General features: G+C 48.7%; 2 protein-coding genes and 2 long non-coding RNA genes across 15 annotated transcripts in view; 2 read left to right on the forward strand and 2 right to left on the reverse strand.

Annotated features, from left to right (window-relative positions):
- MFN2 (mitofusin 2) overlaps nucleotides 1–2,141 on the reverse strand; it is a 37,287-nt gene extending 35,146 nt beyond the window's left edge. For 2 of the 10 annotated variants that reach the window (XR_014528749.1, XM_083514648.1), the window contains exon 1: nucleotides 2,075–2,141. The gene's annotated coding sequence lies outside the window, so the exon portion shown is untranslated. Of the gene's footprint in view, nucleotides 1–1,668; nucleotides 1,795–1,871 lie in introns of those variants that run through there. The other 8 variants (XR_014528750.1, XR_014528751.1, XM_083514651.1 and 5 more) reach the window with 8 other exon arrangements.
- The window catches only part of LOC310712110, a 159,962-nt gene that overhangs the window by 82,479 nt on the left and 63,857 nt on the right, over nucleotides 1–13,626 (forward strand). The window lies entirely within an intron of this gene.
- LOC310712104 overlaps nucleotides 2,162–13,626 on the forward strand; it is a 32,783-nt gene continuing 21,318 nt past the window's right edge. Inside the window, exons 1-3 of one of the 2 annotated variants that reach the window (XR_014528762.1) lie at nucleotides 2,162–2,268; nucleotides 2,834–2,965; nucleotides 7,753–7,875. This is a non-coding gene — a long non-coding RNA (uncharacterized lncRNA). Of the gene's footprint in view, nucleotides 2,269–2,833; nucleotides 2,966–7,752; nucleotides 7,876–13,626 lie in introns of those variants that run through there. The other variant, XR_014528761.1, reaches the window with a different exon arrangement.
- The window catches only part of PLOD1 (procollagen-lysine,2-oxoglutarate 5-dioxygenase 1), a 36,513-nt gene continuing 27,268 nt past the window's right edge, over nucleotides 4,382–13,626 (reverse strand). Inside the window, exons 16-20 of one of the 2 annotated variants that reach the window (XM_083514665.1) lie at nucleotides 13,183–13,287; nucleotides 9,980–10,126; nucleotides 7,809–7,934; nucleotides 5,231–5,943; nucleotides 4,382–4,927 (exon numbers count right to left, since the gene is read on the reverse strand). In XM_083514665.1, the coding sequence (XP_083370791.1) occupies nucleotides 5,788–5,943; nucleotides 7,809–7,934; nucleotides 9,980–10,126; nucleotides 13,183–13,287 (534 nt within the window). In that variant the 3' untranslated portion in view covers nucleotides 4,382–4,927; nucleotides 5,231–5,787. Of the gene's footprint in view, nucleotides 4,928–5,227; nucleotides 5,944–7,808; nucleotides 7,935–9,979; nucleotides 10,127–13,182; nucleotides 13,288–13,626 lie in introns of both variants that reach the window. The other variant, XM_083514666.1, reaches the window with a different exon arrangement.

A 13,626-nucleotide genomic window follows, 5' to 3' on the forward strand; every position in this document is an offset into this window, starting at 1 on the left:
GGGCTACATAACAGGGCCTTCTCGGTGGCTGCTCCCAGACTTTGGACCTCCCCCCTAGATAAGTCAGACTGGCTCCCTCCTTGCTGTCCTTTGCAGGCAGGTCAACGCCATTCCTTTGGGGACTAATTGGTTTGGGTTTTTGTAAGGAAGGGCTGTTGCGGTTTGCACCACTTGCATTTTAACAGATTTGTCTTTCCATCGTTTCAATTCTAGCACAGTTTAGCTACTTCTGAGCTAATATCTGTTTTTAGCTTTGCAATGTTTCCAACAGTTTTTAATTTTTGTGAGCTGCGTCGAGTCGCAGCTCCGGTGGGAAGGCACAATATAAATAAATTTAAATTTAAAGAGAGCCTGAGGCGGCAGTCCTAGCCCTACCCGACCTGGGAGTAAGTCCCTTTAAGTTAGGTAGGACTTGCTTGTGAGTAGACGCGGTTTAACCCACAGTGCCACCATTCAACACTAAAAACAGCGACAATTTGTTGTTGACAAAGGACAGCTGGACATATAAAGGGCCCCATTGCCTTTAGTTGCTTAGGGCCTCATCAAACCTAAATCTGGCCCTGGCTGCCAACCAGTGTTGGCAATGCTGAACTAGATGGACCCAATGCACATCACCTCGAGTTGTAGACATGAGATAAATAACTGGATGTACGCTTCCAAAATATAAGATAAAAAACAAATAAAATAAAACCCACATACAGCAACAGTGTTTTGTGTTGTGTAGGCTCCTGTGATGTAAGTAATGGGCCCCGCCCGCTCCCTAAAATATCACTGGTTTGCTCATTTCTATATATAGGGTGCCTACATTCTGGTTGCATGGCAAGATGTGCAAATGGCTTTAGATACCTATTAGGTCCATAAATTACCATATAGCATATATTCAACACAAAAAAACAGTGACAATTTGTTGTTGACAAAGGACAGCTGGACATATAAGAGTCCCTATTACCTTCAGTAGCTTAGGTAAAGGTAAAGGGACCCCTGACCATTAGGTCCAGTCGCGGATGACTCTGGGTTGCGGCGCTCATCTTGCTTTACTGGCCGAGGGAGCCGGCATACAGCTTCCAGGTCATGTGGCCAGCATGACTAAGCCGCTTCTGGCGAACCAGAGCAGCGCACGGAAACGCCGTTTACCTTCCCACCATAGCGGTACCTATTTATCTACTTGCACTTTGACATGCTTTCGAACTGCTAGGTTGGCAGGAGCAGGGACCGAGCAGCGGGAGCTCACCCCGTCGCAGGGATTCGAACCACCGACCTTCTGATCGGCAAGTCCTAGGCTCTGTGGTTTAACCCACAGCGCCACCCACGTCCCCATATAGCATATATTCAACACAAAAAAACAGCGACAATTTGTTGTTGACAAAGGACAGCTGGGCATATAAAGGGCCCATTGCCTTCAGTTGCTTAGGGCCTCATCAAACTTAAATCCAGCCCTGGCCCCAATCCTACCTGCAGATTCTGGGTATCAAACCTTCTGCATTCAAAGCAGATGTCCCGCCCCTGAACTGCAGGCCCATGGACGGAGCCAGGATTTAGGGGGGCAGGCCTTTTGTTAGGGGGCGCAGAACCTTAGTTTGCTATGCATTTTTATTGATTTGGGGGGCAGCTGCCCCTCCCTGCCCAAACCACACACCCCCCGCATCCAGCCACCCCCTACCTGCTTACCTTCACGCTCATACCTTGCAGAAGGAACAGTCTTTCGTTTTGCAGGGGGTTCCCGCACCTGGATCCTACCGTCACCCCGACCCCTCGCACCTGCCAGTCCGCCCCAAGGCCACCCATGCCAGCCACGCCCTTCAGACTGTGGCTGCAGCCAGCCAGCGCCCGCCCACCTGGCACATGCCCGACCCACGTGCGCGGAGCCTCACCTGGCCGCACACCTTGCACGCGTGACCCGAGCCGACACGTGTCGCGCACGCGAGGGAACGCCGCCACCCTCACCCTCCTCCTCCAAACGCCAAGCAAGTGGGGTTTTAGCGAAGCGGCACTTGGTTCGAGGGCTGCCACGTCTGAACCCGCTGACACGCGTCCACTCGCCTCGCCCGCTCCCCAGGCGCTGCTGCTCTCTCACCTTCACCTTCTTCTCCCCCGGACTGCGCTGCTGCGAGAAGGAACCAAGCCCCGGGCATCGTCAGAGGGAAGCGCCGGGAGGTGACGTCACGCCAACCGCGACGGCCATAACCCCCACTGCCTCATGGGAGATGTAGTTTCCTGTTAGGCCTTCCCTTGCGTCCTTCCAGCTCCAATGCAAGGTTGCAGGGAGAGGTAAGTCCCGGTGCTGGAAGCTGAACGGGATATATATATATATATATGTGGGCTGTAATTATTTATTATTATTATTATTATTATTATTATTATTATTATTTATTATTATTATTAGTATATAGTATTATTGTTAATAATAGTATGTGTGTGTTTAAGTGATGTTGTAGTGATATCATGGGCAGGGGGGGGCAGCTGCCCCCTCCAAATCAAGTAAATAAATAAAAATACTTAACTAAAAATGGAAATAATCAGAATATTTGAAATGGAAATCTCTCTCTTGTTCAGCCGTGCGCCATATGTACCCTACAGAGCTCATTCAGTATCTTATGGGGAGCAAAGACAATGGAGTCTGCTTACTGAGTGTGCACAGAAAAACTGCATTGGGAAAAAAGGAGGAATTTGAGAAGGGAATACTGAAATGGTTTTCAGCAATCCAGGAAAACTTGTTTTAGTTTAGATTTTTTAAAAGTAAGATTAAAAAAAGGTGTGTTCTTTGTAATTTTGCAAAATGTACTCATTAACCACATGAAAGGTACTCCCTGGTGTTAATTTTTTAACTTCCTAGTTTTCAAATGACTGAAGATTCTGACAGACTTCTCTGAACTATTGGGGTCCAAAGAAAGTAATTGAAAACAACGGCTGTTGAGACATTTCATTCCGAATCTGCTAGACAGAGCCAGACAGGCGATCAAGACAGGTGGGTGTCCTAGCCCCGTAACATAAATCCTGGCTATGCCCATGAGGGATACACTTTTAATTTTTAATTTTAACGTTATGTTGCATTGCTATTTCTTTTTGAATCATATGGCTGTTGTACCGTTGTATGTAGACTAGGCCACCCTATATCAGCAAATTTTTAATATCTAATGTTTTTACCATTTTTTATGTGCTGTAAGCTGCCCAGAGTAGCTGGGGAAACCCAGCCAGATGGGCGGAGTATAAATATAAATAGAAGAAGAAGAAGAAGAAGAAGAAGAAGCACTTTGCGCAGAGAAAAATTCCATAGTGCACTCGCAGCTGCACAACCAGACTCCTCACCTGCCCCAGCTGCAACAAAACATGTCTCTCCCATATCTGTCTTGACGGCCACAGTAGGTGCTGAAACTCTCCAATGCTGTGAGTTCACTCCCGAAGATGCTCTCTTCCACCATCTTCTGGGACAAATGGATGCCAACGGCTTTGATCACAGATAATGAGCTGCCAGGTCAAGTTCAAGGTGGCGGGTTGGGTATTGAAAGCCCTACACAGCCTGGGACCAGGATCCCTGAAAGATCACGTTGTCCTGTATACGCCAATGGGTATGCATTGCAAGCAAGGGCCAAGGGGGTGGTTTTTATTTATTTATCTGGTGCTGAAGTGATTGCAAAGCAATCCAATCCAATCCATTGCAGCCTAACATGATGGCCTCTCTGGAATTTACCGTACGTTTCGCTCCATTAGACACACTTTCCCCGCGTCTTATGGAGCGAATGCAGGGGGGAGGCAGGCAGGAAAGGCCCCCAAGAGCCACACACAAGCTTCGCGCAGCTCTTGTGGGCTTTTCCCCAGGAGCGAGAAGGGACTGTCACGGCCAGTCAGTCCCTTCTCCCTCCTCATAGAAAAGCCCACAGGAGTCGCGCACTCCTTAAAGGGTGCGCAGCTCCTGTGGGCTTTTGCGGGAGGTGGGGGAATTGCCATAGCTGCGCGCAACCTCTCCGGGTGGGAGAGGCTGCACGCGGCTATGGCAGAAGTCAAGACAGCCAGTGGGATGGATCCCGCTAGCTGTCTTGGCTTCTTTGCTCTTTGGGGCTGGGGGGGGGGGATAATATTTTTTCCTTTATTTTCCCCTCTAAAAACTAGGTGCGCCTTATGGAACGAAAAATACGGTATCTTTTTCTCATACACACACACACACACACACACACACACACACACACACACACATAAATTAGCAAATCTGTCTGTGCTTTGCTACCCAGAGCTTAAATGCATGACATTGTTGATGAATCTAAGAGTTAAGAGAAGCAGGACCCACTGACTCTCCTCTCTGCACAGTGCAGTGTCTGAAATGCGAATTGGGACCCCTCCCTCCATGAGGGCCCCCACCGGTAAAGAAAACCAACAGTCGTTGCGATGTTTTTGTAAACTTTTTACTGTAAAAATCTCTGGTCGAAATCTGTACAACTTTTTGTGCAGGAAAACTAGGCATCCTACTAAGGAAGGGGGCAACTTTCCCAAATAAATACGTACAGCTCTTGGAAAGTGCCTGCCTTTGATCTGTTTCGGACGTCAGACCAAGGGGAGAAATTACTAGAATGCTAGGAATTTGCCTAGCAAATTGGTGCCTCCACTGATCCAATGTTAAGTCAAGCCTGACTTGACTTTCTCCTGCCCACTTTGCAGAACAGGAGGAAGTGAAGTCAGCTAATGTTCTCATTCTGCCATCGCCTTACCACTTCAGTGTAGGTCAGGGTGGAGGTAGGAGGGCGAGTTGTGGCTGCCCCTGGGATGCGAGAAAGGGGACCAAATCGCAAAATTATTCAGTTTATTATTAGATATTTACCAGCAACTGGGAGGCACCATTTGGATGATCTGCCTGGAGGTCTAGGGCTGCGTACACAGTGGCACATTGAAAGCACATGGCTCTCCCCCCCCAAAAAAAATCATGAGAAGCGCAGTTCTGTGATTCTCTTCGTCTTGCGTTTTTTTCGTCTTGCGAAGCAAGCCCATTGACGGATTAGCGGATTAGCGCTATTAGCGGCTTTTAGCGGCTTATTGGCTTATCGGATCAGCTGATAAGCGGCTTAGCGGCTTAGAAAAAGGGGAGGAAAGGGGGAAAAAAACCTGCAGGAACTCGCAAGACATTTTCGTCTTGCGAAGCAAGCCCATAGGAGATTCGTTTTGCGAAGCACCTCCAAAACGGAAAACTCTTTTGTCTAGCGAGTTTTCAGTCTTGCGAGGCATTCGTCTTGCAGGGCACCACTGTACACTTAAGGGTGCTGGGATTTGTAGCACTATTTAACAAACTACATTTCCCAGGATTCTTGGTGTCAAGGGAACTGTGTGCTTTAGAGGTATAGAGAAACACTTTGGGCTGTCTCTAAATAGATGCTACAAAAGCAGAATCAGAGAAACCCTTCGCTGGAGGCTAAAAATTGAGGCGGCTTCCCTGACTGGGGAATTTTGAGCACCAGGGATGGTGGGCAGGATCTGTTGAGGCAGCTCTCCTCACGGAACAAAATGGGGGGTTTCAGCAAGGCTGGAGCAGGATAAATTTCCAAAGGATCCTGCCGCATGTGAAAGGTTAATTAGGAGGAAGGGTGCTAATTAGGAGGAGGAAATATTCTGCCTGGAACACCCTGACTTTGGAACTGGACACCCTCCTCAAGAGGTGGGGCGCAGAAATGACGAATCTGTCTCCAATCCTTTCCGTAAATTCAAGGGATTCCTCATTCCTGGTGGAGCTTTTCCTGCAGAGGCATAAAAATGGGAAGAAAGGGTTCCCCCTCCCCGTTCTCTGTCCTTCCGGAAGAGGCAGCTCTAAGGGTCAAGGAAGGACACAGCAATGTAGCGGGTCCCTTTGGTGGTGGGGAGGCCCTCGTGGTAATGGGTCAGGCGGCCAGGGTGCATGAGAGTCCACCCCTTCCGGGGCGCTCGGATGGAGCAGTTGTACCTCAGGAAGCGACAGCCTCCGCCCTGAAAAGAAGGAATAACATTTTTTTAAAAAAAATAAACAGCAACAAGCTTTGTAGTGGAATTATAGTACAGTACTGTTTATGCTGAAGGGACGCGGATGGCGCTGTGGGTTAAACCACAGAGCCTAGGACTTGCCGAAGGTCGGCGGTTCGAATCCCCGCGACGGGGTGAGCTCCCGTTGCTCGGTCCCAGCTCCTGCCCACCTAGCAGTTCAAAAGCACGTCAAAGTGCAAGTAGATAAATAGGTACCGCTCTGGCGGGAAGGTAAACGGCGTTTCCGTGCACTGCTCTGGTTCGCCAGAAGCGGCTTAGTCATGCTGGCCACATGACCCGGAAGTTGTACGCCAGCTCCCTTGGCCAATAAAGCGAGATGAGCGCCGCAACCCCAGAGTTGGCCACGACTGGACCTAATGGTCAGGGGTCCCTTTACCTTTACTTTATATGCCTTGATAGATAGCCTATATGCGAAGAAAAGGTTTTTTGTTTTTTTAAAAAGCGTGTGAAAGGATTTTGTTAGGAGAATCTGCTTACTCAGACTGTCTTGAGACTGTGTCAAGGATGTTTGTGCAGGAAAAAGTCAGCCTTGAGCTAGCCAGACAGAGAAGAGATACCCTATTCTTCTTGCTAAATCAGACATCCAGCCTTGATAATGCAGGCAAGCTTTTCCTGAGAGAACATGACTTTATTTACCATACTTTTAAGACCAGGTTTTTTAAAAATAAAAAATAATGTTAAAAAAGGGGGGTAGTCTTATACACGGAGGCAATCTCTCCCCCCCCCATTTTCTTAATATTGAGTCCCCCAAAATAGGAGGCGTGTTATACACGGGGGCATGTTAGAAAGTGTGGGAGTGCCTCTACGTAAGTGTTGGATTAGGACCCAAGAGACCAGGGTTCAAATCTCCACTCAGCCATGCCACTCTGATTAGGGGAACCTTCGGCCAGTCGCCGCCTCTCGATCTAACCTCCCTTCCAAGGTTGTTGTAGGGATTAAATGAGGAAGAACTATGTGTGCTCCTTGGAGGAAAAGGTGGGATATTAATGCAATAAACAGAAAATGTTTACCTCTCTCCAGGCTAACTGTGAGCGGTAACTGAGGTCAGCTAGTGAAGAAAGATTTCAGCGTTTGGGACATTTTAGGCGAGTAAGAGACAACACGATAGAGATTTAGAAAATCATATATGGCACAGAGAAAGTGAATAGGGATTTTCCCCCCCTCCCTCTCTCATAACCCTGGAATTTGTGGACATCTAATGAAGCTGAGCGTTGAAAGATTCAAGACAGATCATAAAATCGCAGAGTTGTGAGAGACCTTGAGGATCATCTAGGCCAGGGGTCAGCAAACTTTTTCAGCAGGGGGCCGATCCACTGTCCCTCAGACCTTGTAGGGGGCAAGACTATATTGGGGGGGGATGAACAAATTCCTATGCCCCACAAATAACCCAGAGATGCATTTTAAATAAAAGCACACATTCTACTCATGTAAAAACATGCTGATTCTCAGACCGTCCACGGGCCAGATTGAGAAGGCGATTGGGCCGGATCCGGCCCCCGGGCCTCAGTTTGCCTACCCCCTGCAATTCAGGAATATGCAGCTGTCCCATATGGGGATCAAACCTATAACCTTCGTGTTATCAGCACCATGTTCTAACCAACTGAGCTATCCATAAAATAAAGGACTTCTTGCAGAGCATAGTTAACCTGTGGAACTCACACCCACAGGAAGCAGTGGCGGCCACCAACTTGGATGGGATTAGGTGGGCCATTGGCTTGATCCAGCAGGCTGTTCTTATTTTCTTGTGAATCCCAGCCCGTTAGGTTCCAGATGCTTTTGGGACCGGAAGAACAATCTCCAATGGCACTTACTTCGTAATCTATTCCGACGCGGTTCAAGGCAATGTTGATGGTGAAAGTGGAGGCGTCATGGTGCGGCATCAGCGAAGGCTGCTCGTCGGGTTTGTACCGGACGACAAAGGCCAGCTCAAACTGGGTCTGTAATGAGGAGCGGACAGAACATCATGAAAAGGGCCACCATGCCAATTGGAACGAAGACAGAGCGTTGTCAGGCTCAGGATCTGTCTATGGCAAGGCAGCAGATAAGAGTGGCATCACTGATTCAGTCGTCAGTCTCACCTCTCCCCATAAGCTTTGTGCAGCCACTAGTATATCAAGATTGTTTGGCACTTTTGTTTTTTTTGGGGGGGGGGCAATCAGGTTGCAAAGCAGCTTGAGGGAAGGGAGGGTTTGAGACGTCACAGCCGCCAGCCAACTAGTGCTGTGCTCTGCTGGCTTCTACAGCAAACCTGCCCGAATTGATTCCCCCACCCACCAAACGCTGACTAGTTGGAGAGCAAGCTGAAGCTGAGTGGCAGAGGATGTGCTTTGCATGGAGAAAGATCCAAGTCTTCCTGGGTAAATCTCTTGCCTGAAACCCTGGTGAACTCTGCTGCCAGTCAGTGCCCAGCTAAATGGCCCGGTAGCCTGAATCCATATAAGGTGGCTCAGGAACACAGGATCCTGTCTTCTACTTGGTCCATCCAGTTCAGTATTGTCTACACGGACTGGCAGTGGTTCTCAGACAAGGGAGAAGCCCAGCTCTACCTGGAGCTTGGAACCTTCTTCATGCCAAGCAGGCGTTGAGCTACAGCGCTCCATTGTGCCGCCTTAAACTGAGTTAGACCAATTGGCCCATCTAGAACTGTCTGCACTGACTGGCAGCAGCTCTCCGGGGTTTCAGAAAAAGGGACATTCCCAGTTCTGATTGAAGATGCTGAAGGCTGAACCTAGCCAAGCAGATGCTCCACCACTGAACTATGGCCCTTTTCTTAAGACACAGGAAACCGTCTTATCCTGAGTCAGAGTATTGGGCCATCTAGTTCAGTATTGCATGCGCTGACTGGCAGCAGCTCTCCGGGGTTTCAAGAACGAATCTTCCCCAGTTTCACCTGGGGGTTGAAGATGAGACCTTCTGCATGCACAACAGCTGCTCTACGGCCCTTCCACAGCACAATACCTCTTGGGGTTTTAAAAACGCATATGTGGCGTTTGCCCTCCTAGGTGACATCATGCTGGGTCATAAGGAAAGGGTTAAATGAGTGTGAAGTGAATGGCAAGTGGGAACCCAAGGGGAGGAGTTAGAGTTAGAGTTAGTGTTGTTAAGGAGTCAGCCGGGTGTTAGAGAAGGGAGAGGGAGGATACATCTGTGGGTTGGGATAGTTTGATGTGAGAGAGTGAGAGAATCTGTTAAGAGGAGTCAGCTAGACAGTTGGGATAATCAGTTAAGAGTTATTAGGAAGGTATAGGCTGGTAAAGAAGCTAAGATTAAGAAACTGACAAGAAAAATTATCTGAAACCATAAACCTGTTCAGGCTTATAAAATAAACTTGTTTACAGTGGTGCCCTGCAAGACGAATGCCTCGCAAGATGGAAAACTCGCTAGACGAAAGAGTTTTCCGTTTTGGAGGTGCTTCGCAAAACGAATCTCCTATGGGCTTGCTTCGCAAGACGACAATGTCTTGCGAGTTCCTGCTGGTTCCCCCCCCTTTCTAAGCTGCTAAGCCGCTCAGCAGATAAGCCGCTAAAAGCTGCTAAAAGCTGCTAATAGCGCTAATCCGCTAATCCGTCAATGGGCTTGCTTCGCAAGACGAAAAAACCGCTAGACGAAGAGAATCACAGAACGGATTCTTTTCGTCTTGCGAGGCACCACTGTATTTGGTTTAATGTTAACAACTGTCTGGACTCTGTGTGTACGCGAGAGAAACGGGTTGGTGGCAGCAGGGAAGCAATCACAGTGGTGGCACAGGGATCAATAGACCGTCAAACGTCCAGGGACCCTGTGTGATCGCCACAGCATATTTGTGCATATTCCAACCTACCGCCTCTCCCTGTAATTACTTCCCACGGCCAGCAATTACTTCCTATGGCATCCCCCCCCCCTTCACCAACTTAGGGTCTCCAGTTCAAATCCTGCTGCAGGACCCAATTCCTGTTGATGAGATTCTGGATGTTCTCAGAACGACAGATGAGCCGATCCTTACCTTGGTGTAGTACCCAGGGTACAGCTTCTCCGTAATGGGGGCGATGTACTCCAGGAGAAACTTGTACCACTCCCGTTCAAAGTTGATCTGGTTCATGTGGATATCGATCGTCGGGACGTTTTCGTATCCTCCCAGGATCCGGGTGTCCTGCCAGGTTAAGAAGAAGAAGAGGAGTTTGGATTTGATATCCCGCTTTATCACTACCCGAAGGAGTCTCAAAGCGGCTAACATTCTCCTTTCCCTTCCTCCCCCACAACAAACACTCTGTGAGGTGAGTGGGGCTGAGAGACTTCAGAGAAGTGTGACTGGCCCAAGGTCACCCAGCAGCTGCATGTGGAGGAGCGGAGACGCGAACCTGGTTCCCCAGATTTCGGGTCTACCACTCTTAACCACTACACTACACTGGTTATGCATTTGAGTTTTATTATTGCATTTCTATCCCACCTCCCTTCCGACGAGCAACAGAGGTGTACACTGTTAAGATATAGTTCTGTTCCACCTTAAAAGGGTACCGTTGTGTGTCACATGCCTGTTTACTTCCAGCTCTCGATGGGAACTTCCGCTTGTATATAGCTTTTGTGTCACTGCTGTTTTGCTGGACACAAAGGGAAGCAGACATGTTTTCCTTTGTTCCTGAACTATGCTGAATAAAATGCTGTACGTTATGCTTACACATTTCTCTGTCTCCCTCTTCTGCTGTGAGAAGATTTATTCACTCTGCTGATGGAGCATGCACGGCCTGTAAAAGTATCTGAGGCTCGTGTCGCTGATTGATGCTGTTCCAAGGGAGACCGGCTGCGGGCCTGCCTGATGCCTGCCTGATGCCTGTCCGCCTGTCTTCCTGGCAGTATCCCAACATAATTCAGACTCCTCCTCCCCATTTGATCACAGCAACAGTGGGAGGCTAATGGGTGACAACTGCCCCAAATACACTAAGGTTACCAGATTTTTTTCAATGAATCCAGGGACACTTTTCAACTTCAATAGGAATGATAGGATTTTCTCAGGGGACTGATTTGTAAATCCGGGGACTGTCCCCGGGAAACGGGGACGTCTGGTAACCTTAAAATACACCCAGTAAGAATGTAAGCAGAGCCTACTGGATGAGGCCAGTGGCCTGTCCAGTCCAGCACCTTCTTCTCACAGTGGCCAACCACCTGCCCGTTGTGGGGAGCCTGCAAGCAAGACTCAAGGCAATAGCACACTCCCTTCCTGTGGCTTCCAGCTGATGGTATTCAAGAGGATTCCTGCCTCTGACTGGAGAGAGAGCATAGCCAGCTTGCCTAGTAGACCTCCTCCACAAACTGGTCCTTTTTTTAAAAGCCAACCAAGCTGGTACCCATCACTTCCTCCTGCAGAAGTGAGCTCCACAGTTTGGGTACGGGGAACTCAGCATCCCCACTGCGAGCCAATGGTTTTTGAGGGTTTGCTTCAGAATGATGCTCTCTAGAACAGTGTTTCCCAACCTTTTTTGGGCAAAGGCACACTTGTTTCATGAAAAAAATCTCGAGGCACACCACCATGCCAGATGGGGAAAGGTCACTTTTTACTTATGTAAAAAAAAAAAAAATAGTAACAGCATAGAAGATAATGGTTAGGCTAGCATCCCTCTTCCAAATATGCTAGGTTTTTATTTGCAGGGACTGTTCTACATGGGAAAGCATTCAGCACTGTCATTCTCCCATCTGCCATCTGAATTGGTACTATTCTGGGTCAACTTACTCTGCTGCATGTGTAGATGAAAATGGCACCAAGTGTGGGGGAGGGGCAGAACAGGTTTCAGATACAGGATATTAAGCATACACGTACTTCAGATTGAACTGGTTGCTTGCTTTGCAAGTTTTCATTTCCCAAATGACTGCCTTGGCAAGCGCAATACCTACCAGGCTCAACGCCGGTCTCGCGCTGCCGCTTCCCGCGCTCTCAAGGACCCGGGAGGAGGAAGGCGTGAAGGGAATCCCGAAGGCGCGAAAACCTCGCGCATGCGCAGGCCTTCCGCCTGCGACAGCCCAGTAGGCCGGCCGAAGCGAGCGGCGATGGGATGAGGGAGGGAGCTCGCTCGCCGCCCCGCGTGTGCCTATGTGGGGCACGTTACAGCCCCGTGACGTCAGCGCCACACAGGCAGCCAGGCAGGCAGACGGCGAGAGCCCCGCGCTGGGCGGCCTCTCCTCGCCGCCCCGCCTCTCGCCGCCCGACTCGCCCGCCTCCCTCCCACGGCACACCAGGCAACGTCTCGCGGCACACTAGTGTGCCGCGGAACACCGGTTGGGAAACACTGCTCTAGAAGCTTATTCCTTTCTGTGTGTACAAGGAAAGCCAGACCTCAGAAGTCTGCGAAGGATACTGTCTTCTCGGGGGACTAAAGAACCCTTATTTGATCCTTCGTCGTACAGCTGCAGAACAGCTGAAGGAATATATATTATCTCTAATCCCTAAAATATATGAGGCAGAATATTCACATCTGTGCTCCTGAAAAATGTGGAGTGGCTTGCATTGCACTAGCCCTGTATAGTTAAGTGCTTTTGAAAGGTTATTTTAAAAAATAATAATAGAACCACACCCTTGTCTAAATGATTTGTGCTCACACCTTTGTGGTCCCACACAGTTCAACATTTGATCAGAACTGTTGCTTCAACAAAATTATTATACTGTTTATCCTAGTATTTTTGTCACTTGGTATTTCAAGTTACTTTTCAATGCTTATTTGCATTACCTAACTGATGCAGGCTAGAGTTTCAAACTGAATTACTACCAAAATCAAAAGGGCCTCCCATATGAGTGCTTCCTATTCTGTTATCCGCCCTGAGACCTCCGGGTATAGGGTGGTATATGCCATATTTTTCCATCTATAAGACGCCCCCTCCGTTTTGGAGGTGCTTCGCAAAACGAATTTCCTATGGGCTTGCTTCGCAAGACGAAAATGTCTTGCGAGTTCCTGCGGTTTCCCCCCCTCCCCCCCCTTTTCTAAGCCGCTAAGCTGCTTATCAGCTGATCCAATCAGCAGATAAGCCGCTAAAAGCCGCTAATAGTGCTAATTCGCTAATCTGTCAATGGGCTTGCTTCGCAAGACGAAAAAACCGCTAGACGAAGAGAGTCACAGAACGGATTCTTTTCGTCTTGCGAGGCACCACTGTATTAGAATCCTTCTTTTAAAATGCATCTGTTAATGAATTTGGTAGATTTACCACCAAGGGCTTCCTTACCGTGTTGCCTCCCTTGGACCACTGGCCAAAATTCTCCATCTCTTCTACGAGTTCATCGCAAGCTGCGTCGGTAAATATCGGAAACCAGTAAACATCCGGGCAGGGCTAGCAAGACAGAAGAACCGTAAGAGCTTAGGGAGTATGAGAGGAAGGGCAAAGGAAAACGGAAATAAAGACCAAAACAGTCAGGGTTCTGGATATTTCAGGAAGCATCACCTCTTGTATGAAAACAACCCACCCCACTCCTAACCCCCCACAAAGGTTTGAGAACCTATAATGAATCTCCATTGCAAGCGTTGCTTTTTTGTTGTGTATGTCACAGTCTCTAGCCAATCGTCACTAGCCAATCAGTGCTGGGCAGAGCAAATGAGGGCAGAGGAAGATGAGTGAATCTCTTGTGGAAGGGAATTCCAAAGCTCCAGGGCAATCACAGAAGAGGCACTG

Source organism: Podarcis liolepis (assembly GCF_965112155.1).
Source record: "Podarcis liolepis genome assembly, chromosome: 7".
Classification (NCBI taxonomy): domain Eukaryota; kingdom Metazoa; phylum Chordata; class Lepidosauria; order Squamata; family Lacertidae; genus Podarcis; species Podarcis liolepis.